At 40.5% G+C, this 25,591-nt stretch overlaps 1 protein-coding gene across 5 annotated transcripts in view; it reads right to left on the bottom strand.

Moving 5' to 3' along the window:
- Nucleotides 1-25,591, bottom strand: part of VPS50 (VPS50 subunit of EARP/GARPII complex) — a 177,208-nt gene that overhangs the window by 82,199 nt on the left and 69,418 nt on the right. For all 5 annotated transcript variants that reach the window (XM_075922362.2, XM_006114479.5, XM_006114480.5 and 2 more), the window contains 5 exons: nucleotides 23,317-23,452; nucleotides 12,706-12,803; nucleotides 11,211-11,305; nucleotides 10,071-10,169; nucleotides 831-921 (listed from right to left, as the gene is read on the bottom strand). In XM_075922362.2, coding sequence (XP_075778477.1) covers nucleotides 831-921; nucleotides 10,071-10,169; nucleotides 11,211-11,305; nucleotides 12,706-12,803; nucleotides 23,317-23,452 — 519 coding nt within the window. The remainder of the gene's footprint in view (nucleotides 1-830; nucleotides 922-10,070; nucleotides 10,170-11,210; nucleotides 11,306-12,705; nucleotides 12,804-23,316; nucleotides 23,453-25,591) is intronic.

Here is a 25,591-nt window from a genome sequence, read left to right on the forward strand (position 1 = left end):
CTTTCTCTCTTGCTGCATGAATGTATAGTCAGCTTCCCTGTACAATCAACCTAGAAAACAGTCTTCTTCCTCCTCTCCAACCATATTCATCCTTAGCAACCAAGATATTATTTGTAGCAATGACTCCAGCCATGTTGCTTTCAGGCAGCGCTTAATAGGCAAATATTAAAAAAAGAGCCTAAAACAGAAATAGTACTATTTACCAACCTCAGCTTTGTCAGAGGCCCTGATTCAAGAAAGCACTAAAGCAAATGCTTCCCTGGCTTTCAATGGAATTTTACCACATACTTTAGTACTTTCCTAAATGTTTTCTTTAATCAGGAACACTGGGCTGATTTTGTACAAAATGGGTGCCAAAAGATAATGATTTAATTTTCAGCTTGTAAGTGTTAACAACTTTTCAGCAATGAACCATTTAATTCAATTAGATATCTATTTTTTAACATCTTGGCCTTCATTACGTTATTGAAAATTGGGTTATTCAAAGTCAGATACCTCTTATTTTCTGATACAAGAACATGTAGATTTTTTTACTTTGAGCATGCTTCAGTCATTTTAATCGCATAATTAAGTGTTAAATGGAACTCTATGGTACTGTAATCCACTAACCCCACACAGGCATATTACCAGTTAGGTGTACCGCAATCTGAGGTTTAGAATAGCATACAAAAGTCCTTAAATAAAAATCACTCTGATATTATGGTACTGTCAAAAAACCCAAAACACAAACAATGGTTTGCATAAGCTATCACTATGCAGACAGCTCGTCTATGCAAATAAAACAAACTTATTTCAGAAAGAACTTTTGAATATTGAGTAGAAGTACCTACATGAAGCTGTAAAATACTAAAGCTTGACTTAACAGGACAAAGCTCCCAGGTCTCATTCTCCAAGAACATTCGCAATTCTTCAAGGCGAGTTCTGAAATACAACACTGTAGATTATCAGCAACACACAAATAAAAAACCCCACAACAGCCCAACTGGACTATTTTAACATTAGCATGAAAAAGTACTTTCAACTGAACAAAAAGAAACAACTCTTTAAAATACAAATTTGTCCTTATCTAAGCTTTGCTATTAATTTCCTTAAAGAAGGTCAGAGTATCCCCGCCCCAAAATCCCACTGTTTCCTCAAAAATGAGCCCTTGGGAAATGTCTCTTGTAAGTTAACATTGCCTAGGGTTAATTAATAGAAGAGGAATTATCAGTAAGATTTGGAGTGCAAGAAAAAAATATAATTTCTAGTAAATGACTGAACTTATTTCTCACATTTTAGCTCCCTGATCAGTCTACTCTAAGGGTACGTCTACACTGCATCCCTAGTTCGGCCTAGGGATGCAAATGGAGATGACCGAAGTAGTTAATGAAGCGGAGATTTAAATATCCCACGCTTCATTAACATGATCTCGCCGGCGTGCTAGTTCGAATCACAGCTGATTCAAACCAGGAAGTGCGCGTCAGGACGCGTTAGTCCGAACTAACGTTACTCCTCATTTTTTGAGGAGTAACGTTAGTTCGGAGTAAGGGCTTTAGTCCAAACTAACGCATCCCGACGCGCACTTCCTGGTTCGAATCAGCTGTGACTCGAACTTGCGCGCCGGCGAGATCATGTTAATGAAGCGCGGGATATTTAAATCCCTGCTTCATTAACTACTTCGGTCGTCTCCATTTGCATCCCTAGGCCGAACTAGGGATGCAGTGTAGATGTACCCTAAGGGACTTTGTCATGGGCTTTAATCCAAATCTTTATATCATGCCCCTTTATCCACTATTTTGTTGATGGAGTTTTCTGTGATAAGAATGGTCTGTTGCATTTTTCACAGGAAAAAAAATGTCTCTGAAGAAGCCATTGTTGAGATCAATTAGTAGTGTACATAACCATTTAACAACAAGACAGACAGGGGACAAGCCATTTTTACAAGTGTTGATTCAAATATTTCCAAAGTCTCTTCTAACCTTCATCAAACATAATGAGATACAATTAAATCCAGGTGACTAATATGAAATTTCTGGAACAGATTTTTCTGGCATGGTGAATTCTTGCCACATCTGGGTTATCTTTTCTGATAAACAGCTTGAAGGCTTCCTTGCAGCAATCAATGCCCTGGCCAGGTAGCTAAGTGAATGAACTGGCTCAATATAAGAACAGCTCTACTAGTTTTGTAACTGTGATGGTGGCAAAATACATGTTTGTGGCAGAAGAGTTCTGCAGAAATTTTACACTGATGTGTAACCAATTAGTTCATTTTATCATCCATTTATCATTGTGATTTTAAGGTCAAGCCATGCTATTTTGTATATAACCAATGTAGGATTACAGGACTGACAAATAGTTAGGAACAATTAGTGCATATTAGTATACAAATATTAGTGTATACAGGTATTAGTGTACCTAAGTAAAGCATGGCTAGAATGTAAGGTCTACATTTTTTTCTTAACCAGACTAGGCCATAAGTTTAAAAAGGCTTGACACAAGTGGATGACCTAGGAATAACCCTAGGCCAGTAATGTCACAAGATTACTGAAAAAGATGTGTCAATTGGTAATGTTAGAGAAAACTCCATTGCAATAAACCACATTATCCAAGATTACAAGATATCCAACTGTAGCATTATGGAATGTCCTGGCTTAATGGCAGGTCACAATTTGTACATAGATGCTAATGAGAATAAGAGGAACTAAGAAATAACTTGTAGAAAAAAAGGATTCTTCTATATTCATGGAGTATGGAAGTACAGATAAGAAAAGAGTGTTAAAAGTCTCGTGTATATGCATATGGTGCTCGGTATGGTCAGAACAATACAAAAGAGGTTTCCTAGTTGTGTAAATGTGGGAAACCTCCCCTTCCATGAGAAATCCTAGCAGTAACCAATTTTCTAGCTATGATCACCTGTTGAGAGAGCCTCTGACCTTTGACTATCTTTGAGGATGAGAGTCCTAATCACTCCATGGGTTTTTGCAGGATTTACATATGCCTGGATAACTGTAAAAGACAAGTTACCTTATTTCACAACTGGTATTCATCGAGGTGTGTTGCTCATGTTCATTCCAAATTAGGTGTCTGAACTCAGACAGTGGGGAAGGAGGGAGGTCATGGAATGGACATGAGTAACACACCTTGAAGAACACCAGTTATGGAAAAAGATAACTGTTTTCTTCTTTGAGTGCTTGCTCATGGCTACTCTATCTTAAGTGACTCCCAAACAGTACAAATCAAAGGTGGGTAGAGCTTCACAAACATGCAGATTACAACACAGCTCTGACAAATTCAGACCTGCTGAGTGATTGCATAATGCTCTGTGAATGTATGAATAAAAGACCATGTTGCAGTTCTACAGATATCCTAGATAGAGATATGCACCAGGAAGGCTGGCAAAAACTCCTGAACTCTAGTTGAATGGGCTCTGTTGAATGGTGCAACCCCCACCAACGTGTAACAGAACTTTATGCAAGAGATGACCTAGCTGGAAATCATCTGTGAGAACACCAGAAGGCCCTTCGTTCTATCCATTGGAACATTCTAGGTAAAAAGCCAAGGCTCTTTAGACATCTAGCATGTGAAGATGTCTCTCTTCACTGGCCTTGTGTAGTCTGGGACAAAACACTGGAAGGAATCTATCCTACTTCATATGGAAGGTAGATAACACCTTCTGCAGGAAAACAACGTGGGGACAAAGCTGAACCCTGTCTTTATAGAAGACCTTGTAAGGCAGTTCCAAGGTCAAGGCTTCAGTTTCAGAAACTCATCTCACTGATGTTACTGCCACCAAGAAAGCAACTTCCATGACAGGCTGGAAAGGGAACAAAGGTCCAGAGGCTTGAAGTATGGGCCCTTAGCTTAGAGAAAACCAAATTAATATCCTAATGTGGGAAGGGGTCCATACGTGAAGGAAGAGTCTCTCAAGACTATTCTGGAATCTGACCATCATGTCATGAGAAAAAAACCCACCATTTGATCCTGAATTGGCTGGTGAAAAGCAAAGACAGCCACAAGATACACTCCAATGGAAGAATGCACCAAAGCCCTGGTTCCTTAAATGAAGAAGGTAGTCTAAGACAAACGGCATGGAAGAATACATGGGAGAGATGCCCTACTCACATGCCCTGTAGGAAAACCTTTTCCACTTGGCTAAATCAGTCATAGTCTGATTGAAAGCTTCCTACTTCCCAGAAGGACCCACTTGTCCTCCTTCATGTAGGTCCACTCCTATTGGTTCAGTCACGCAGCATCCATGTGTAGACGTAAAAGGATGGAAGGTTGAGGAGTAAGAGTCAACTGTGGGTCCTGTGACAGCAAGTCCTGTCACTTGGCAGGGGACAGAAAGGCTGGCACGTTCATGAGCATGCTGAATCAAGGCTGGCAAGGACACGCCAGTGCAATCATGCTAGTCTGTGCCAGTCATCGTACCTGCAGGTGGACCTGTTTGAGCGAGACAAACAGCTTGGTTGGGGCCTCAGGGACAGATGACATTCAGTGAATCAGCATAGGAAACCCAGCCTCACACTACCCAAAACCAGGACATCATACAACATTGGGACCTATCACAAGTAAGTTGCCAGGAGGATCTTCTCAAATATGTCAATCCCATTTCAGAGACCAATGGCAGTGGGTGACTGGTGGCTGGTAGCGTCAGTCCCAGGATCCGTACTAACTTCTGCAATGCAAGGGATCTGTTTTGGTGCACTTTCTGGGGGAGGGGTGCATGTCTCAATGGAGCTGTGCCAGGCTATGAGTGAGGTATGCCTCAAATTCTGATGTAGGTGCTCTAGATCAGGAGACCAAAGAAGCCTCAGCTGAATCTGCCTCTCTAGCTCTGAGACAGGTGAGAAGTGGTGGGACATCCCTTGCAATGGGGAATAGTGCTGCTGAGGCAGACACGCATGCGATGGTCCCAGGGCAGATTGACCCCAAGATCTGGGAACTGTGGGAGCCGGTGCTGGTGGCACTGGGACAGTCAGGATCTCATGAGCTGCCTGTAGGGCTGAAGGTGGCAAAAGCACCTGATGCTGATGGATGCCTGCATCACTGTCCAGGGTCACAGGCAAGGCATGGGATGAGCTGCACTGTTCGCCTTAAGCTGCAACCTGACCTCCCTAAGGGGGCATTGAACTGCTCCGCTGGAGTTTTGGCTCACCCCAGCCATCTCCTTTCCCTTCCAGGAAGTAAGAAATCATCCCCTCCTGGTCTTCTTCAGCTTCCTAGCCATAGAGGGATCAATGTCAGCTGGCACAGCACACTGCACCGACGCTGCGGTCATCAGTGCCACGTCTGATATGGCGGTACTGCTGGAGTGAGTGCTGATGCCACCAGGAGCACTGTAAGTTGGATGTCTAGAATCCTGCAAAGCAGGAGCTATCTGCTTTATATTCGCAGGTATCCACATCCACAGATGTAAATGCAGATATCCGCAGCTCATTTTTGCAGATACAGATGTGGATGCAAATACAAATTTTGTATCTAGAACCCTGCAAATCTGCAGCTCTTCGCTTTATATCCACAGGTATCCGCATCTACTAATTTTGTATCCGTGCAGGGCTCTATGGATCTCTCGCTACTTTTTAGTCCTGGGCTTGAAGGACTTGCAAATACAGCATTTGTTGCTTGTGTGTCATTCGCCCAAGCACCTAAGACTGCTACTAAGAGAATCACAGATGGGTAAGGGCCATTTGCAATGATCACAAGGTATAAAATCTGGGAAACAGTACATGCCCTATAACCAGGCTGAGTTCTATTTGTGACTAACAAAGACTTTAAAACTACTGCCAATGGTTACTAATTTAACTACTAATTGCATGCAACTAAATTACAGGTTTCCTGGCAGCACCTCTTTTACCACACCAGAGGGTACCATTCCAAGTGGTGCCAGAGTTGGTCTCAGGATATGCCTACACAACAAAATTATTTCAGGATATCAAAGTTATTTCAGGATATATTTCAAAATATAGGGGAAGTGCTATTTCGCCATCTCTATAAAACTCATTCTATGAGGAGCAAAGGTTGGCTCAACATAGCGCTTTATTTCTAAATTTGGTGCTGTGTAGAATGCTATTTCAATAAGCTATTTCAAAATAGACTCAAAATAAGCTATGCAGTTTGCATAGCACAAAAGTGTATCTTATTTTGAGTTTCGAGTTCTGTGTAGATGTACCCTTACAGATACTGCTGAGGGAAAAGCTTCCAGCACTGGTGCATGTGGCGAGCACAAACACCTAATACGGAATGGATGTGAGCAAGTGAGCAAGTGCTACAAGAAAAAAAAATTTCTTGCTTTAATAAAACTAGTAGTACAGTTAAGATCTAGTTTTTGTGATTGTGTTTGTGGCCACTATCTTTGGACTTTCTTTGTTCCTGGAGTCTCTAAACTGAGGAAAGCACCTGTCTAATGAACCCTTCATAGTTTAATACTACAAGGCTTGGATGCATGAGGTTGATCTGGTTCGTGCCACTGGTAGAGTTGAAGGGAAGTGGTCACTATAGTAAATCTTATTGGAGGTGAAAGGATAAGTAGAAAAGTTTTTAAATATAGGGACAGCTTTTTACTTAGCTTGCAAGTCAGAAGTAACTCATTGGTATAATGAACATCTGTAGTCACTCTTGACTTTCACCACCATACACAAGAGTTCAGAACCTGGCGCAAAAAGAGGGCTTGCAATCAAATATAGCTTTATCCTTTGAAAACCTCTGCCATTCCTATCCAAATAAACCTACACCTGCAAAAAATGAACGAATCTTAGGAAGTTCCCCTGATTGGTGTCTTTCACCATTAAAAACCCATTCTTGTTTTACAAACAGGATAGCTTTTTCTCAACAAAATGCTTTGCATGCTCAATATGATCTCAAGTTAAATGGCCAATTCTTCTGGCTGTACAGGCAGTCCCCGACTTACGTCGGATCCGCAGTTACGTCGGATCCGCAGTTACGAACGGGGCACTTCCTCTCCCTGGTCTCGAGCGTCTGGGCTGTCAGCTGGCCGCGCACTCCGCTCTGCTCCCCCCCCCCCCTGCAGACCAGGGGGAGGGGGAGCAGAGCGGAGCAGAGCAGAGCGGCGGAACGCGCAGCCAGCTGACAGCCCAGACGCGTCTGGGCTGTCAGCTGGCCGCGCGTTCTGCCGCTCTGCTCTGCTCTGCTCCGCTCTGCTCCCCCTCCCCCTGGTCTGCAGACCAGGGGGAGGGGGAGCAGAGCGGAGCACGCGGCCAGCTGACAGCCTGGCTGTCAGCTGGCCGCGCGTTCTGCCGCTCTGCTCTGCTCCGCTCTGCTCCCCCTCCCCCTGGTCTGCAGACCTGGGGGACGGGGAGCAGAGCAAAGCCGCAGAGCCCGAGGGCAGCAGGATAGCCACGGCGCGTCTGGGCTGTCCCGCTGCCCGCGTGTTCCGCCGCTTTGCTCCCCGTCCCCCTGGTCTGCAGACCAGGTGGACGGGGAGCAAAGCAGAGCAAAGCCACGGAGCCCGAGGGCAGCAGGATAGCCACGGCGCGTCTGGGCTGTCCCGCTGCCCCCGTGCTCCGCGGTTTTGCTCCGGACGCCTGTGGTACAGCAGCTGGGGCGCTGCCGGTTGGTCCCGTAGCGCCGCTCTGGGTGCCACTGGACCAACCCAGCAGCACCCCAGCTGCTCTGCCCCAGGTGTCCCCTAGTCAGCAGCTGCTGAAAATGACCAGTGGCTGACTACAGGAAGCCCCTGCCCCGGGCTTCCTGGAATCAGCCGCTGATCAGTTTCAGCAGCAGCTGACTTGGGGATGCCTGGGGTTCTTAAGTTGAATCTGTATGTAAGTCAGAACTGGCGTCCAGATTCAGCCACTGTTGAAACTGATCAGTTTCAGCAGCGGCTGAATCTGGACGCCAGTTCCGACTTACATACAGATTCAACTTAAGAACAAACCTACAGTCCCTATCTTGTACGTAACCCGGGGACTGCCTGTACAGTTCAGAAGAACTGGTCGGTTTGACTAACTATTAGTCAAAATATACAAATAGTCTTAAATCCAACTAAATTTTTCTAACTTTACCTACCTGTAAATTTAGGAAATATGGAAATACTTTTTCAGTTTGCATGTATGATTAAATCAACATTTATTGTCATTTACAGATAAAAATCGAATCCCTCCAAGCCTGCCTCTATCTAACACACCAGTAGACCACATACGTCAAACTGCACAATTAAGGGCCTGATGAATCATGCTCCTTGAGCAGTTCCACTCTTGTAGCTTTTACATACTAATGCATCTTTAAAAGGTCCAGCTCTTTTCAATTAAATACGCAGGGGAAGCAAAAACCACATTTGCTTGGTCTGAACATCCAAAACACTTAAAGCTTTATATAAAGCAGGATAAATCAGGTGCTTAGAACTTATATAGTAGTATTGATCTTCAAAGAGCTTTACAAACATTGTCTAATTATTCTTCATAATACAACAGGTAGGGAAACATTAAAAATCATCCTCTGTTCAGTAAGATTTGCCAAAAAACAGTGCTAGAAATAGACATTTCACACAGCCTTGAAAAATCATCACAAAAATCCCTATTTTCCAAAATGTATAATTCCTAAAGCAATAGAATAAGCAAAAGACAAGTTCTAGTCATATACTCTTGGCTCTGTTTTCGTCCTGTGCTTTATTCAAATAGAACTGAGAGGGTTCAGAGTTTGTGATTTCATAAGGTACTATTAAACTTGTCCTTTGCATAGATGCAATATTTTTATGGCCACATTTCATTTAAGAGTTCCTTTATGTCTACTTAAGTCAGTGAGGAATCACTGACATAAAGGGGAGGAGGATGCATTAGTTAACTAAACAAGTAACTTTAAATTAGATTGGTAGGATTTTTCGTGTAGACAAAACTTTAAAAAAGGCGTCTTAAAATGGCCAAGTGTAGAAGCAAGTTTCAGAAGAACTTCAAAATGGCAGTTTCATGAATGTCTAAAACTCCAACGTGAGATTCCAAGGCAGAAGAGTAGATTCAGGTTGAGGCTTAAGGCTGGATATTACTTTAGAAAAACAGGAGCTATGACAACTATACAGTCATAGAACCTTGTACCCTCGAAAGTGTCCTTAAGGCTGAGAATTGACCATATCAGACAACTGGAAGTAAAATCTTAATTAAAATTGCTGAGAAGACAGACTAGAGTTGACTTTTGGGAGCCTGAAGAGGATCCAAACCACAGTCTGGGTAACAAGTTAAGACACTTTCCCATGCATTCCTGTAGACATTTTAAGATTTTATGGATTTTAGAAAAATATCAATTAATCCTCAGAACATTCATATGAAGATAAATTCATCTCTTCAGGCTCCCCAGCAGAAGGTTTCAGAATGAGTGGGTTGGGGAGTAGCATGTGCAATAAAATGGCATGAACAACAGAGATGGAATGCCCTGTGAAAGTCTTGGGAAACAAGGGCTTCTGGCAAGAATCACTGTGTCATTTTTTTCTTCTCATATCTTCCTGGCTACTGAAGCAATGAAAGACAAGTGCCAGACCACTGGAATGAAAGAAACTTCTACCTTCCAAGCCTGAACGCTGGGGAAATCAAAGCAAAATTAGGGCAGTTTAACTTTCAAATGAAAAGCCAGCAAGTGTTCAAGCTGACCCATATGCTGCCATAAAATCAGATCAGGTTTGCATGTAATGGAGCCAAGGGACACTGGAATGAAATGCAGTTACAGATGGTCAAAAAAGGGAAGGGTTCCAGGAGTACAAATCCATAAAATTACAAAATTCCTGACAGAAATAAATTGTATAATTATACATGTTGAAAAACGGTCAGAAATGATGAGCGCCAGGGATGGACGGGCTCTCTTTTTACACAATGACAGAAAAATCAAAATAAATACTTTTGCCAGGAAGTCAAGGTATAAAGGGTGTTCAGAAGTCTCTTCAGTGACTTTGGCATGTGTGAGAGGTTATCCCAGTAGCAACAGCTGAGCACTCAGGCTCTTCATCCCCACACATTGGATAGAAACATGCCCAACCAGTCCACCTCCATGCAGGCAGGTCAATCATTGCTTCTGGAAACCCAGGTTTAAATGTAAAAAAGCAAACAAGTAATCTAACCAAACTGTCCCACCGTTAGTAATCTTACCTGTGATAATTCTTGAAATAGTTAACACTTTGTTTTCTAATAGATTCTTGCAAAACTTCTGACTTACTTCCACAAAATTCTTCCCCAACTTGCATCAGCCTATGATAACAAAAGACATTTTAGAAGAGTTTATCCATTCAATCAGTTTTAAAAATGCTGGAGAAAACAACTGTTACTTGAATGTTTATGTTTCAGCTGGAATTCCTTCTCTCACCTATAAGCACACATGCCATGCTCATCTATCACCACAATAATTGACCATCTAACAAACAAAGATCATCACAACATACTGCCAGGCCTACATATGCTCTAGTTTCCTCTATTGCACATCAGGGCTTTTTGTAAACACTCAGGGCTTGAAAGCCACAAGCATTCCAAGCACCTGGGGATCTTATAGTTTAATACAAGCTTGATAGCCTGTCACCAAATGCCATTTGTCCAGCTCATTCTCACTGTTAAAAAAAAAAAAAAAAAAAAAGTACAGAAGCAGGACCAAAAGCAAGATATGCCCAACTCCTCACACATTTGGCTCCTGGTTTGAGGAACACTAAGAAGAATTTTAGAGGGACCACGACTGTAGTCTAGACAGTGATTGGTCCTGCCATGAGGGCAGGGACTGGACTCGATGACCTCTCAAGGTCCCCTCCAGTTCTATGATTCTATAATGTCACCACTGCAGAGAATGGATATGAACAGCCAGGCAGATTCCTAAGCCCACCCAAGTAGTACTCACACACAATTTAAAGGGTGTATGGGGACAGAAATGTGAATCTAAGCAATATTTACACCCTTAATCTTGAAGCCACTAAGATATCAAAATGGTTCTCAAATGACTTTTTATCCAAGGCTCATAAGAGTACTACAGCTCCCTTTCCATCACATCCACATCATCTTCAGAGTGGCTCAGAGGAGCATGTAGCTAAAAATCAACAACAGTCATGAATTTCCTCAAATCCAGGGACTCCCTTGGGTGTCCCATTAAGGAATCACACATACTCTTTGCATCACCAGAGCACTGTGAAGTGGATGGAAATTGGGGGCAGGATATAGTCCAATTATGTTAATTTATCATGTTATCTTTTGTTAACTCATGCCAGTCATCCAGATGAAGCAAATGGTCTTATGATCCCATCAACATACCTGCTAATGATATCTAGTACAAAGATAAAGTCATCATATTTGAAGTTAGACATGTCTGTTCCGAGCAGATATGTTTTCACTTTCAGCTGCACATCCTATAAAACACAAACATATCAAAGTTAGTATTAAATACTTACTACATTTGTGTGCATATTGTGAGTTTTCATAGAAGTAGCAGTGACTACTCCAGAGTTAAAAATTAATGGCAGTAGGTTAAAAGTATGGTTCACTAGCATTTTTGTTGATTTTTTCATATGTCTGTTCCCTCTCAACTGTGGTTTAGGGCAGTCCTCTAGAGAAATAAGGCTTGTTAACCATTTTCTTTAGCATGTGTGATCTTTTATTGGCTTTCACATTATATCTGATTAGTTCACTAATCAAAAATTGTTTCTTTCAACTTTGAATAATGCAGTGTCAATCCAAAACAACTTGAGATGCTAAGATAGTTTCTGATACGGACTTTAAAGAATAACTTGGATCATTGCCATTCTATGGTAATCTCACAAGGTTCAGAGCTTTTCAACCAAAATTTTGGGTGCTTATTAAAAATCTTTGGGCAATAATCAAGTTACAAATGTCACAAAAACAGTCAGAATCACAAGATTTCTGGCTCTCCCCAAAGCTTACTGATGAAAACCCGCAGCCTTGTATTTCCAGCTTATACTAAGAAGGGCAAAGCTGCAAAAATGCTATACTTAACTCGACTATGAACAGCTTTGGATATCTTAAAAACAAACAAAACCGCTCATCTTGTTACTGGTGCACTAAAGATTATTACTCTTTAACACAAGCCATACCACTGTAGGGTACTTGTCTTCCACATGATGATGGGGACTCATAAAAAGTTCTATTAATCTGTTCAAATATATGCCTCCAAAAGCATACACGGATACTCACAAATATAAAGAATATGTGCTTAATATCAAAAGTCTTGGTTTAAAGTAAATGCAAAACATTCTGAATTAAAACATACATACTATCCTGAATTCATACCACTGGATCTCAGCATAGCTGGTAGAAAAGATTATCCATTGTTTTAAACCCTCGTGAGGCTTGGCAGTATTAGTTGAAATACTTTACTTGATCTTCTGATGCCTAACACAGACTTTTAGTCTACTTAGAATGTTCTGTTTTTTGCTTGGGTTTTGTTGTTGTTATTTTGGTTGTCCACGTGTATATACATTCTCTTCTTTTCATCTGGCCAGTGCTATGGCTGTAAAACTGCAGACTAAAACCGAGCAATCCTAAATTGCTTTAGCCTATTAGATATTACTTGATAGTCTCCTACCACAAAAATCAGCAGGATTACTCTTGTAGGCATTCCAAATTAAGAACTGGCTAGGTCTGGAGACTGAAGCAGCCTTCTCATTCTACAATTCCTTAAAGTGTTTTAATTTCTATTTATCTACAGTAGTTTCATTTCTAACAAAGATCACCATGTAAGATTTATCCTTTGCATCTGGAAAACAGTATGTTTAGACAACCCAAAACAAACCTGCCATATTCGAGAAAGTCCATGTTCTAATTTCTTTTGTACATAGCCACGGTCAAAATTGGTCTCCTCGGCTCCAATCACATTGCTGCCATCTGAAACTGAAATTGGAAGATACTATGGGTAGTTCCAATAATCTTGAAACATACTTCCATTCTTAATGAACCTACGATCTCTAAGTTGACCAATAGGGTGAATAATAGATAATAGATAGCTTTATTAATCTGCAGTTGAAAAGTCTGCAGGGAAAGCAAAACCTTTTAAAAAATAAATCACACACTATTGCAGATAGTGTCTGACTAAGAAAACATAAAATCCCATTCCATAAAATCAAATTAAGATAAAAGCTAATTGCCATTCATGTTTCAAATGGGTGGGGGCGTCAGTCTAAACTACACATCAGCCGTGCTCTACTCCACCCCACACTTAAATTTCTTACAGGTACTCTTGTATAACAACCCCCATCCAACCTCCTTCCCTGAGGGTGGTATACAACAGTACCTGCAAGAAATTTAAGATATTTTCACCCTTGGACTTAACCAAGATGAGCCGTAAAAATAAGATAAACCTGGAAGAGGACTGCTTCTCTTAAAGAAAATAGATAAAACAGAGAAATGTGGAGTAGTGTTCTGTTTTGGCACAGTTAAATCTATGCTTAAGATTTGAAAACTAGATATAAATATTACTGGAAATAAAACTGACTATAACCCTTTTTTGTTAAAAACTAGTGAATGATAAGCGTTTATGGGGATGAAGGGGAAAAAAAAAAACACTTGATGGAATTCCTATTTTTTAAAAATTACAAAAAAATTAAATGGAAAAATTTTAACTATCCCTTTAAGAAATCTGAAATAAAAATTACCTTCATAAAAATAGCACTGTATTTTTGAAAAACAATCATTTTAACAAAGCATGTGCATTTTCTTTTTATTTAAAAGAAAAAGGAAACTTGAGGTAAGGATCCAAGCAATGCCAGGTAAATTTGCTAGTGAAAAAATACATTTTTTCCCATTTTGACCTCCCACTAATCATTCTGCAACTTTTTTCGAAGAAAAAGAAGTGCCTTAAACAATGTCATGATAAAACTATCTCCTTAGTCTCTATAGATATATAAGCTAAAGTTTAATACTCATGTCAACCAAATTCATATTGTTCTCATGAAGGTAGCAATTCTGAGTGACAAATGGACCTGCTTGAGATAAGTGATTTACCATGCAAAATTCAGCCAAGATATAAACATGAAAAATGAAGCACTCTGCTAGATACATACTACACTGACGCATTTTTTTTCCTGAATTGTCAGAGCACTGTAAATAGATGCTGCAGTCATTACATGCTCTTAGAAGTTACTGTGACCTACTCTGCGGTGACAATTCTACAGAGACAAACCATGCCTGAATTATAGGGCAACTTGTCTTTGATATATTTACAAGTATGCCAACAATGCTTGGCTTAGGCTGAAATATTGGTCATTAGTGTTGCCAAACATGAAGGAACGGATGGGTGGGTGAATTGAGAAAGAACAGATATCAAGTACACATAGAGCAGTGTTTCTCAAAGTGGTCCACAGATCCCTCAGTGGGTTTTTTTATTTACCGGCTCTGCAGCCACAGATCCTCGCAGATCTCATTGGCTCCAGTTTGCCATCTGCAGTGACATTGTTATGCATTTTTTACAAGAAGTTTCTAAGGCTCTTGTTTTGAGCTCCAGTAGGCTAGATGAATCTGGCTTTCTGACTTTTATTCAATATTATGGAGACCTATTTTTCACATGCAGCTATATGAATTTGAAATCACCTCCATTGTGTGTTTAAATATTATATTAAAAAAATTCTAAAAGTAACATCAAAGCATTTTGTGTTATGGGATTTGAAATAGACAGCATGATTTAAGGTGAAAGTAAAATTCATGGGTATCTGAGGTAAGGATGGAAGTGATTAGTCGACTACCCGATAAGCCTAGACTTTTGGGTATTCAAGCCACTACTCGACTAGTCACCCCTTCCCCCAGCTTGCTGCCTCTGTATCAGATACAGAGGTAGCAATAGGGGAAGGGGGAGGAGCCAATTCCCCCCCCCCCCACCATCGTCTCCACGGGGAGGGGGAGGGGAGGCAGAGCAGGGAAAATGGTGTGAGCAGGGACTGAAGCAGGGGATCTTGCTACATTTAAAAAGGCAGAGGCGCAGCAGTTGGTACCAGGTGTCAACAGGGACTGCCTGTGTCTCTGCTCGCTCTGGGTTCCCCACTACGTCTCTGCCTTTTAAATGTAGTAAGCACCGCAGGTGGCGCTTACTACATTTAAAAGGCAGAGGCGCAGTGGGGATAAGCGAGCTCCCCACCCCAAACCCATCGACCACTCGACTAGCTAATTAATTGAAATTTAACATCCCTAATCTGGAGATCTATTTTTCTAAATAGCTGATTTAGGTATATAAAGTCTCCAGTTTCCCACAAAAATTTCTACTTTTAAACTAAATAATTTAGTTAAGTTTTACTTCCAGTCATGGGACTAAAAAGGAGATTTTTGTTGACTCCTTGCTAGATAGGTATGAGTCAAATCATTTTCATGTAGATTCATACATTGAAACTTCCTCCACTTTTGCTGGATAAGAAACAGATCTTGCACAGTAATCATGTAGGAATTTATACGGTATGTTATATCTCAATGTTTTGAAGAGCAGAATGGTATGTGATTTAATTCACATTTTAAGTGACTCACTTTTTGCTTTTCCAATCAATTTATTATGCTTATTAAAGATGTTAACTAAGCTTATCAAAATTTGTTTGTAAAATTAGGAAAATTTAAAACTGAAAACAATAACTTAATATTTCCAAATAGCTAAATCAATGCTTCAAGAAATTTTATGTAATATTTTATGGCAAGCCCAAAAGCTTTTTTCTGATAAAGTTCAAGATTGAATTTTGGAAGCTGTTTTTCAACTCTTTACTGTAATCTTGTTTATTCTTTTTTTGTTTCCAGATGTGATGCACTGCTTAAAAGCAAAAAAGGAAGCTTAGAAGTTTGTGGATGACACTATGCTGAAGAAGAGGTAAATAAGCTGTCGGATACGGATAGGGTCCAGAGTGACCTAGACAAATTGGAGAATTGGGCCAAAAGAAATCTAATGAGGTTCAATAAGGACAAGTGCAGAGTCCTACACTTAGGACTGAAGAATCCCATGCACTACTACAGGTTGGGGACTGACAGGCTAAGTGGCAGTTCTGCATAAAAGAACCTGGGGATTATAGTGGATGAGAAGCTGAATACAAGTCAACAGTGTGTCCTTGTTTCCAAAAAGGCCAACAGCATATTGGGATCCATGAGTATGAGCACTGCCAGGTGATTATTCCCCTCTATTCAGCATGGAGTATGAAGCCACATCTGAAGTACTATGTACAGTTTTGAGTCCTCCCCTACAAAGAAGGGATGAGGACAAATGATTTATGAGCATTAATGGGGGCTTGGTTATGGGGACTTGGCTTATTTAATCTTCTGAAGATTAAGGAGGAATTAGATAGCAGCCTTCAACTAACTGAAGGGGGATTCTAAAGAGGAAGGAGCTATACTGTTCTCAATGGTGGCAGATGACAGGACGAGTAGCAATGGTCTCAAGTTTCAGTGTAGGAGGTCTAAGTTTGGATATCAGGAAAAAGTACTTCACTAGGAGACTGGTGATACACTAGAATGGGTTTGTCTACGGAGATGGTTGTGATGGATAGGAATGCTGGCCAGCTCCCAGTGACCAAGGGTTAAACTCAGGTAGCTGGCAAGGGCGTTGGCAGGTGCCAGAAGAACCAATGGGGATATGGTGCTGAAATCTGAATTGTATATGATACCTTCCCTGCTTTCTTTTAGTGGGGAAATTAAGCCAGGAGTTGACACACAGAATGATTTAAACCCAAGCAGGATTACCATGCCTCCAAGGAATTCAGGGCATTGAAGTGGACTGAACAAGGAAGGGATCATAAGTAAATAAAGGAAAAGGTGTATTTAGTCGCTATTAGGGCATTTTTCTTTATTTTGGGTTGTTTGGATAAAACTTTTCTGTGTGAATCCATGCCTTCCCTCTCTCCATGCACCGATAAATTGCTGCCCAAAGGACTATGGTTCTTTGTGTTTTGATTTGTTCTTTCCTAGGTGCTCTGTAACATCTAGCAACCCAGTATGCTTTATCAAATATATCTTTTGTTTTGTTAATAAAAATCACTTTTCTAAGGTGATTTGATTTGTGCGTCCTGGAAAGTAACAGGTCTTTGTGTGTATTTGCCTTCCTGAGTCTGGGTGGTTAGCATGGCTCTCTCCTTTTTTCAAGCTCTTTAGGGCAAAAGAGCTTGGGGTACCCCTGTGGGAGGAATTCAAGTGTTCCCCCTGTTTTCTAGGGTAAATCGCTTGTTGGTGGTAGCTTTTGTTTTTTCTCAGAGCCAGGGCATCTGTGACCTGGGAGTTTTTAGAAGTAGAGCCTAGAGGCAAAGGTATTTAAGGTCTTTGCGGGCCCCCCCCCCCCTTTATGCACTTTGAGTGCCAAAGTGGGGATCAGCCCTGACTCCATCCTTAGAGGTTTTTAAGGTCCGGCTTGACAAAGCCCAGGCTGGGATGATTTAGCTGGGCTTGGTCTTGCTTTGAGCAAGGGGCTGGACTAGATCACATCCTGAGGTCTCTTCCAACCCTAATCTTCTATGATTGTATGATAGGTTCCAATCCTCCAAAGGCTTATTCACACGATTAACTTTCCATAACAATACATTATGTGAAACATATGTGTAAACATTACAGGATTGGTGCCTTCCACTGTTGATAGTTTTGTTCCTTCTGAAACAATCTGTTAAAACTTCCACAGTCACAAAAGCTATTGTAGTAAACATCTAATAAAGATCCTAACTATGCAGGTACATTTGAAAGCAGAAATTCACCAAAAGTTTATTAGGTATTTGGTATTGCAAGCTCTCTGCCTGGAGGAGCCAGCATCATATATTGTGCTAAAAGTTCTGATGGTTTTAGTTTCAAGATTTTTGTGTCATTTGTAAAAATTGTTTTACAATGTAAGTATGTACAGGCAGTCCCCGAGTTACGTACAAGATAGGGACTGTAGGTTTGTTCTTAAGTTGAATTTGTATGTAAGTCGGAACTGGTACATATTGTAGGGGAAATTCTAGCCAAACATTTCTCCAGAACTCAGTTTTATTTTCCCACACCTCACTTCCCTCAGTCCTTTATTCTCAAGCTGAGGTGTCTGCTGAGAAAAGCTGCTCCGCGTCTCCCTGGTCTGCTTGGAGGGGGCGCTAGCTTCGCGTCTCCCTGGTCTGCTGGGGGGAAGCAGCTAATGCGGGGTTGCCTCACCCCGTTTGTAAGCAGGGATCCGATGCAAGTCGGATCCATGTAACCCGGGGACTGCCTGTATCTGATGATAGTTCTAAAAAGCCAATGCAGGATTGTCACTATATATATTTGTAAAATGCCCAGCACAAATGGATTGCTGACTGAGACCTTCAGGTACTACCATGATGGAAATAATAGCAATAAATTATGTTAATGTGCAAACAGAGAATCTCTGCCATGAATGGACTGCAATTTAAATATGCTTTTTAAAAATAAATAACTATTTTAATTGCCATGACCTATAAACAAACAAAAAAAACACTTGGTTAAGATTCCACAATCCCTACTCTTCCAACTACATGCTGGAAAAACTCACAGTGAGCATCTAACTCCTCCTCCAACAAAACCTTAGAAAAAATAATCAGAATTTCTTTCTGGTCATCTTTGTAAATCATGAAGAAGCTGAAAAAGCACACGTCTATTTCCCCCTCTTTCCTTATTTGAGAGTCAACTTTAAATGTGTTTATTTTTGAAAATAGTATGAAATATTAAATATCAGACAAAAATAATCATGTCTATTCAATCTGTAGTGTGCAACAGTATTAAAACATTTTTGAATGAAGACCAATCTACACTTTTCTGGGATGAAAATATCTAATTTTGTCAAATTTATGATTTAACATTAATTTATAATCCATGTGAATTTACAAAAACTGACTGGTAATAAAGATATCTTTAATTTTTCACAAATCGAAAGAAATGAGTATTCACAATTACATTTCAAAGTTATGCAAGCACAATTCATTTTCACAAGCTTAAGGATTTATGAGCCACGATGAAATACATTATGTCTACTATCCACGTAAGAATCCTTTGGACAAGCGGGAGTCTACAAAAATGGAAAGAGCTTTGTAATTACTATCTTCTGAATCCACTGCTTCTCATTCTTACTCTTGGAGTTATACACCATGAGCAAGGGACACTTGATTTATTGGACATACTTTGTGAACACTACTGAAAATAAAAAATACAATAATGGAAGGATCTAGGGACAGCCTTAAGTTCATGCCTCAGTCTGATGAGATCCAGCTATACATACACAAGTTATAATGCTCATTCAACTGTTTCAGTCTATTGGATTTCACTATTCAGAACACTATAATGTACTAACTATGGTAAACTATCCTACAGCTCCCTCTACTGTGTCCTCCTGCTCTACAAACAGTATGTTCTTGACCTTTACACTTCAGCTATAAAATGTATCACAGCCATTAAATATAGCCTTTAAATAAATTAAGAAAACAGACTCTCTCATGCAGAATTGATAATCACTGTCCATTATCATGAAATTTATTTTCTTTCAAAGATTAGACTTATCAATTCCCTTGCTACAGAAGATTTTTTTAAAAGCTGATTCGCTATTCTTTCTTAATCATAAGCAGTCCTGTGGCACCTTTGGGTATATCCATACAGCACTATTATTTTGGAATAACTGATGTTCTTTTGAAATAATAGCCAGTGCATCTACACACAAGCAGTTATTTTCATATAATATCAAAATTATGTCTAGCTGGAGGACTTCTTACCTCAACTCCTGTAACCCTCATTTTACAAGGATTAAAGAAAAAAATCGATGGAAGAGTGCTCTATTTCGAAAGAAGTGCTGTGTAGACGTGCCCAAATTCGAAATAAGCTATTTTGACTTAAGATGCGCAATTAGCATAGCTCAAGTTGTGTAGTTTATTTTGACTTTAGCTCTGCTGTGTAGAGACTAACAAATATATCATGGCTTTTGTGGCTAAAACCCACTACAAAGTGGATTTTACCCACAAAAGCTCATGATATATTTGTTGGTCTGTAACTTTAAAAAACAACTAGCAGTCCTGTGGCACCTTAGAGATTAACTTGGCTACCCCTCAGACTTTTTTAAACATGGCTCACTTTTAATTATGTCACACTGAAGGGACTAGCTACAGGAATTGCCAAACTTACTATTTGTGCACCATAGGATCTAGAGTATTACTGGTGCTGTAAATATATAAACACTTCAACAGTGAATTTAAAATGCAATGACTGAACAGAATGTCTCTAAGTAATCTAACAGTTCATTTAAAAGCCATTTTGCAGTATCAGAGAATATTGCTTAATTCAAAGTTTTAAACAGCACCAAAACCAACCATACGAATAGGAATGGCCTATTATACAAATGATATAAGGATTATAAAAAAAATGGGCTATTACAACAGTGCTGTGGTATACACTTGTTTATGACATCTGAATTATTATATATGCATAAAGGACAGTGAAATTTTTATAAAAGAATCCACCTCCAAAAGTAGCTTAAAAACAAAATATGATGATGTTTTTAATATTTATAAGTACTGCTGATAATGTAAAATGGAATGGAAAAGGGGATTAATAAAGACTCTTTCCCCTTAAGGTGCACACTAAATGAAATATTTGAATTTTAATTTAGTCATACTGAGAAAACTTTAATTTGGAATAATACTTTTAATAAATTAGCGCACATTAATTTAAAAAATACTAAACACTATATTAAAGGCCCTTAGAGGAAAAAATACTTTTATGCTTTCAATGCTGAAGTAAGGAGGTAACCACAATGGCTATGTCTACACTGGCCCCTTTTCCGGGAGGGGCATGTAAATTTCACCAGTCGTAGTAGGGAAATGCGCGGGGGATTTAAATATCCCCCGCGGCATTTAAATAAAAATGTCCGCCGCTGTTTTCCGGCTTTTAAAAAAGCCGGAAAAGAGCGTCTACACTGGCCCCGATCCTCCGGAAATAGCGCCCTTTTCCGGAGGCTCTTATTCCTACTTTGAATATATTTAAATCCCCCGCGCATTTCCCTACTACGACTGGTGAAATTTACATGCTCCTTCCGGGAAAGGGGCCAGTGTAGACGTAGCCACCAAGTGTAAACATAATTAATTTTAATTCCTAGTACCGTGGGTATATCTGACTTTAAAAATTATATACTCAAAAGCAGTGGTGGATATCAAAGTGAACAGAGAACGATAAGATTAGTCCATTTTCTCCTGTTTCTCTCCTGCAATTTTATTCTTTCTTCCCAGTTCAGTGTAAAGAATAAAAATATTTTTACTTGTTTTACACACATCATGCTTTTTATTATCATAGAAGGAGAAATATCTCTAACAGCATTGCCAGAAATACCTGACAGAAATGGAAGCTATTGTTTCTATTGGTCTGCAGATGTAAAGACTATGGGTGAAATCCTCTCCTTTTGAAGTTAATGGAATGGATTTCAACCTGTGACTACTGCCACATCCAAGTATCTTGGCTTACAGGAATGTAGATAATGTTTGCCTTTAGATTTCCTCATCAATTCAAGTTACGTACAGCACAATATATGTCTAGAAGAGCTGCGCCAGACAAACCAAGGTTCATGCACTTGGAATACTTTAAAGGAGAGTACAGGACAACAGAGACTACTCAAGACTACATGACATTGTAGTCATAATGTGTCATGGATCAGGTGCTTTTAAAACAAAGATTTTTGGAGTTCACGGAATGAAGCATCAGAGGGGCAGCCATGTTAGTCTGTAACTTTAAAAACAACTTTTAAAAACAAGTAGTCCTGTGGCACCTTGCAGACTAACAAAAATATGCATATAATATCATGAGCTTTTGTGGGCAAAACACCACTTCTCCAAATGAAGTAGTGTTACATGCAGTAGGGTGACATTTCCAGGCCTTCAAATTGGCATAGAAGTGCAAAAGTCAGATTGAGTGACAATTAGGGATGTTTAAATGAGGTTATTTTACTAAATGAGTAGTCGACAGAAGTTTTATTGACTACTCAATGAGTCAATAGGGGAAGGCAGCCAGTTCAGTCGTGGCTCATGCTGGGACCACACCCCACTTGTCTCTGCAATTTTTAACACAGTAGGCGCTATGTGGGGGCAGAGTAGGGGACAGGCTGTCAGGCTCCTACTGCCTTTTAAATTGCAGATCTGGAGTGGGGTTTGGTCCCGGCGCAAGCTGGGACTGAGCTGGGCTGCCTGCCCAGGCAGCAGCAGCCTCTGCTCCCCACCCCGCACCGCTGCCTCTGACAGAGGAGGCAGCATGGGGGCTGCAAGGGGCGACATTGCAGAGATGGTGCTGGGGGGGAAGCTTTTAAGCCAGCCCCCCTTGCTGCCTCTGATATAGGCTAATCAGCTACTCTTTTACATCACAGTGACAATACTGGATTGACAATGGAGCCAAAAGTTGTGATTGCCTCAGGCTCATGCCCACCAGGGAGCCCACCTGTCCAGCTGGCTACCTCCCACTTCTGCTGTAGCCCAGTGGCTGCAGTGCAGGCTCTCCTCTCAGCTATCTGCCCCTCACCTTTGCTTCTGGCTGGCTGACTCAGGGCTTCTCCTGCTCTCCTCCCTCCACCCCACTAGTTTTGGTCCTCTCTCAGCTTGCCATGGGCCGAGAGCTCCTCTCTCCACACACCCACACACCCCTCATGGGAAGGATCCTGAGGGTGGGTCCATGGCCACTTCATGCTCCCTTGGGGTCAGGAAGCATGAAGCCTTGGCACAGAGCAGCCAGCAGCAGAGAGGACAGAGGCGTTGGGGCCCTGAGCCACTCGCATTTTGTTGGCATCAGCTACAAGTCAGGGAGGATGCAGTAGCACTGATTTTGGGGTCTTCACCCAGGCAATGTGCTAGGAACAGGGATCCCTGTGCTATTTATCTGAGGGCTGGGGACAGTCAGCTGATCCCACAGGTTCCAACTTACATGGGTTGGAAACTGCGAAATGTGATCAGCTGAGTGTCCCTATCTGAGCAGCACAGCAGTAGCTGCCTGGCCTACTAGCTTCTTTCCTCTATCCTCTGGCTCTCCTCACACCACTTGTTTTCTACCACCACCTCTGCTCTCTTAAGGCTTAACCCTCCCACTTTAAAAAATGATGGCCCCTTTCCCCCAGCCTGTTTCCCTCCATACTAAATTCAAAGAAGCACAAATTAATAATGAATCTAAATGCAAGTGGACAATGTTAAAGAGAAAAGCTAGACATTTTTAAGGAGTGGTACACTCTACTTGAAGTCTGGATGTTTTAAAGAATAGTTTAAGAAAGAATCTTAATATTTATTGCCTCCAATTTAATGTTTTTCTTCTAATGTGTGTGTGTCATACACACATATGTAAAATAGTAACTGCATGGAAAACAAGCAACAACATTTAATATGCTTGAGGGTCAGAGCCACAGAAGTAAAATTTTAGTTTTGAACAAAATACAAGAGAATTACTTCAAAAAGTCATATCTTACCAGAAGATGAAGCAGTTCCCTCATCTCTGTCATGTTTTTCATGCCATTCCATCATTCGATAGTAACTAAGCATGACTTCCCAAAGTGCTTTGCAGAGGTCAGCAAGACATGGTATATAGCTGTCTGATGTAATATGCTACAGAAAAGAAGTGAGGCCTGTGAGAACACCAACAATTCAGCTCAATTTTCTGAACAGACAAAATAAAAATCTCTTCTGCCATTTGATACCCAACATTAAACAATAAAAGCATTTGAGATAGTTGCTTTAGGTCTTATATTGGTTGCGCTATTAAAGATTTATATGGTCGTTTCTGTTTTAGAGGGGAATACATCAATCTTTGAGCGTCCACACAATCTTTGGCTCTTTACAAGGGTTCATTTCTTAAGATGCTGGTTTTGATATATGGGTTCATTAGAAACTGGACCAAGGCCAAAAATCACACATGTATTTATCCTAATCTTATCTCTAGCATAGTCAGAATAAAAAGGGAGGCAGTAATGTCTTTTGACCAGGGTACAGAACAACCTGGAGATTTAGACTCTGCCTCTGGTTTTGCCATTGGTCAAGTGGGTGATTTTGCTGGACAGATTACTTTCTCTGTCATTGGTCCACTGGGTGACCTTGCTGAACAGATTACTTTTCTCTGTCAGCCTCTTTTTGTCTTGTCTATTTATGGTTAGACCCCTCAAGGCAGATTTTGTGTGTCTGCATTTGCACAGTGCCCAGTACAGTGTGGCTCCCATCTCGGTTAAAAACTCTTGACTCCTCTGTAAATAAAGTATTCAGATATGTAACACCTAGGGGCCAACTTGGTTGGAGCCCAGTTGTGCTAAGTGCTGTATACATTTTCTAGCTTAAAGGCTAAGCAATATTCCCCCCCCCCCCCCAAGATTGCTATTTGTGTTTTAAGATTTCATTAAAGAATAGACAACCTACCTCATAAAAAGCATTAATTGAATACAATCCTTATGTCTAAACTAGGATTATGCAACAAAAAAAAATCAAATACGTTCATCTCCTCAAATTCAGCCCCTATTTGGTAAGGGTAAGCAGGGAGAGCACGGCAATCATGCAATATATATGATGATAAACTCATGTTTAAATGTTCCCAGCTAGGCCTAAAATTAACACTGAAATTATCTGACTCAAGTTCTGGTGAGTAGTTCATACCTTTCCACAATTTCTTTGCCCCAACTAGACTTCTACAAGGTTAGATTATGACAAAAGCTAGCATTATTTTGCAACACTTACTATGTTGTCACTATACTCCTTCATTAGCTTCTGTCAATACCTAAGATTTAATGTTTAATTCTCAGTGAAGTTTGTTCAATGCCTTTACCAGGCTTCAAACATATACAGATAAACATCGCGTAAAAATCAACGTGTCAAAGCCTTGGTCATTCTTTTTCCAACATACAATAATGGAATCTACACCTATCTAAATGACCATATACCCTTTCCATAGGGTTAAAACTTTAGCACCAGTTTCATTTTAAGGGACTCTCATCTTTTGATTATCTACCAATCTATTATGTGTGGCTTAACACAGAAATTTGAAGGAAAAGTAGATGCACATTTGAAAATTAATTGTAGTTTAATAATGTCAACTCACAGGGCCATAGTCAAACAGGATTATGGATTCACTTCAAGACAGAGTCGATTAGGGATACTTGTGTTTATTAATCTCACTACGTCACTACTATTACAGACTTAATACTGCCAGATGGTTACTCAGCTACTGCAAAGTAATACTTCAATAAGCATAAGCAGAGCAATGCATAAAAGCGAGCAACAGGCACTTAGAAATGCTTACATCTCTTCAGTCTGCGGGAAGTGCTGTTCCTGTCACCTCACACCAGGCTGCAATGGACGTGGCACCAGCTGGGGGAATCCAGGGCACCCTCCAAGGTCTAGGTCCTTGGTGAGACTCTCAAAGCACGGGACTCCCTACACTACTTATACTACAGTTGTTTACGGGTGTGTGTGTACTGCCTCAATGCCATTCTTATCACTCTTAAGCACTGAGACCAAGGTCAAACTTGTTTACTGCTTGGTAGTTTCCCAGCTCAAGGCATGGGTTAAAGCTTACAAAGCCCAGCTGCTGTTTGCACTTGTAGGGTCCCAGGCTATGCTAAGATGGGTACAGTAGGTATGTAAACATCCATCCTGGGCCTGCTAAGCTGCAGGCCCCTCATATGAATTATGTGACAAATAGCAAATACTAAACTGGAGAGATATACTAATAAATGCATGTGGAGGTTACTTAAGCCTTTC

Source organism: Pelodiscus sinensis, chromosome 2 (genome assembly GCF_052426305.1).
Source record: "Pelodiscus sinensis isolate ZL-2025 chromosome 2, ASM5242630v1, whole genome shotgun sequence".
In the NCBI taxonomy this organism is placed as follows: domain Eukaryota; kingdom Metazoa; phylum Chordata; order Testudines; family Trionychidae; genus Pelodiscus; species Pelodiscus sinensis.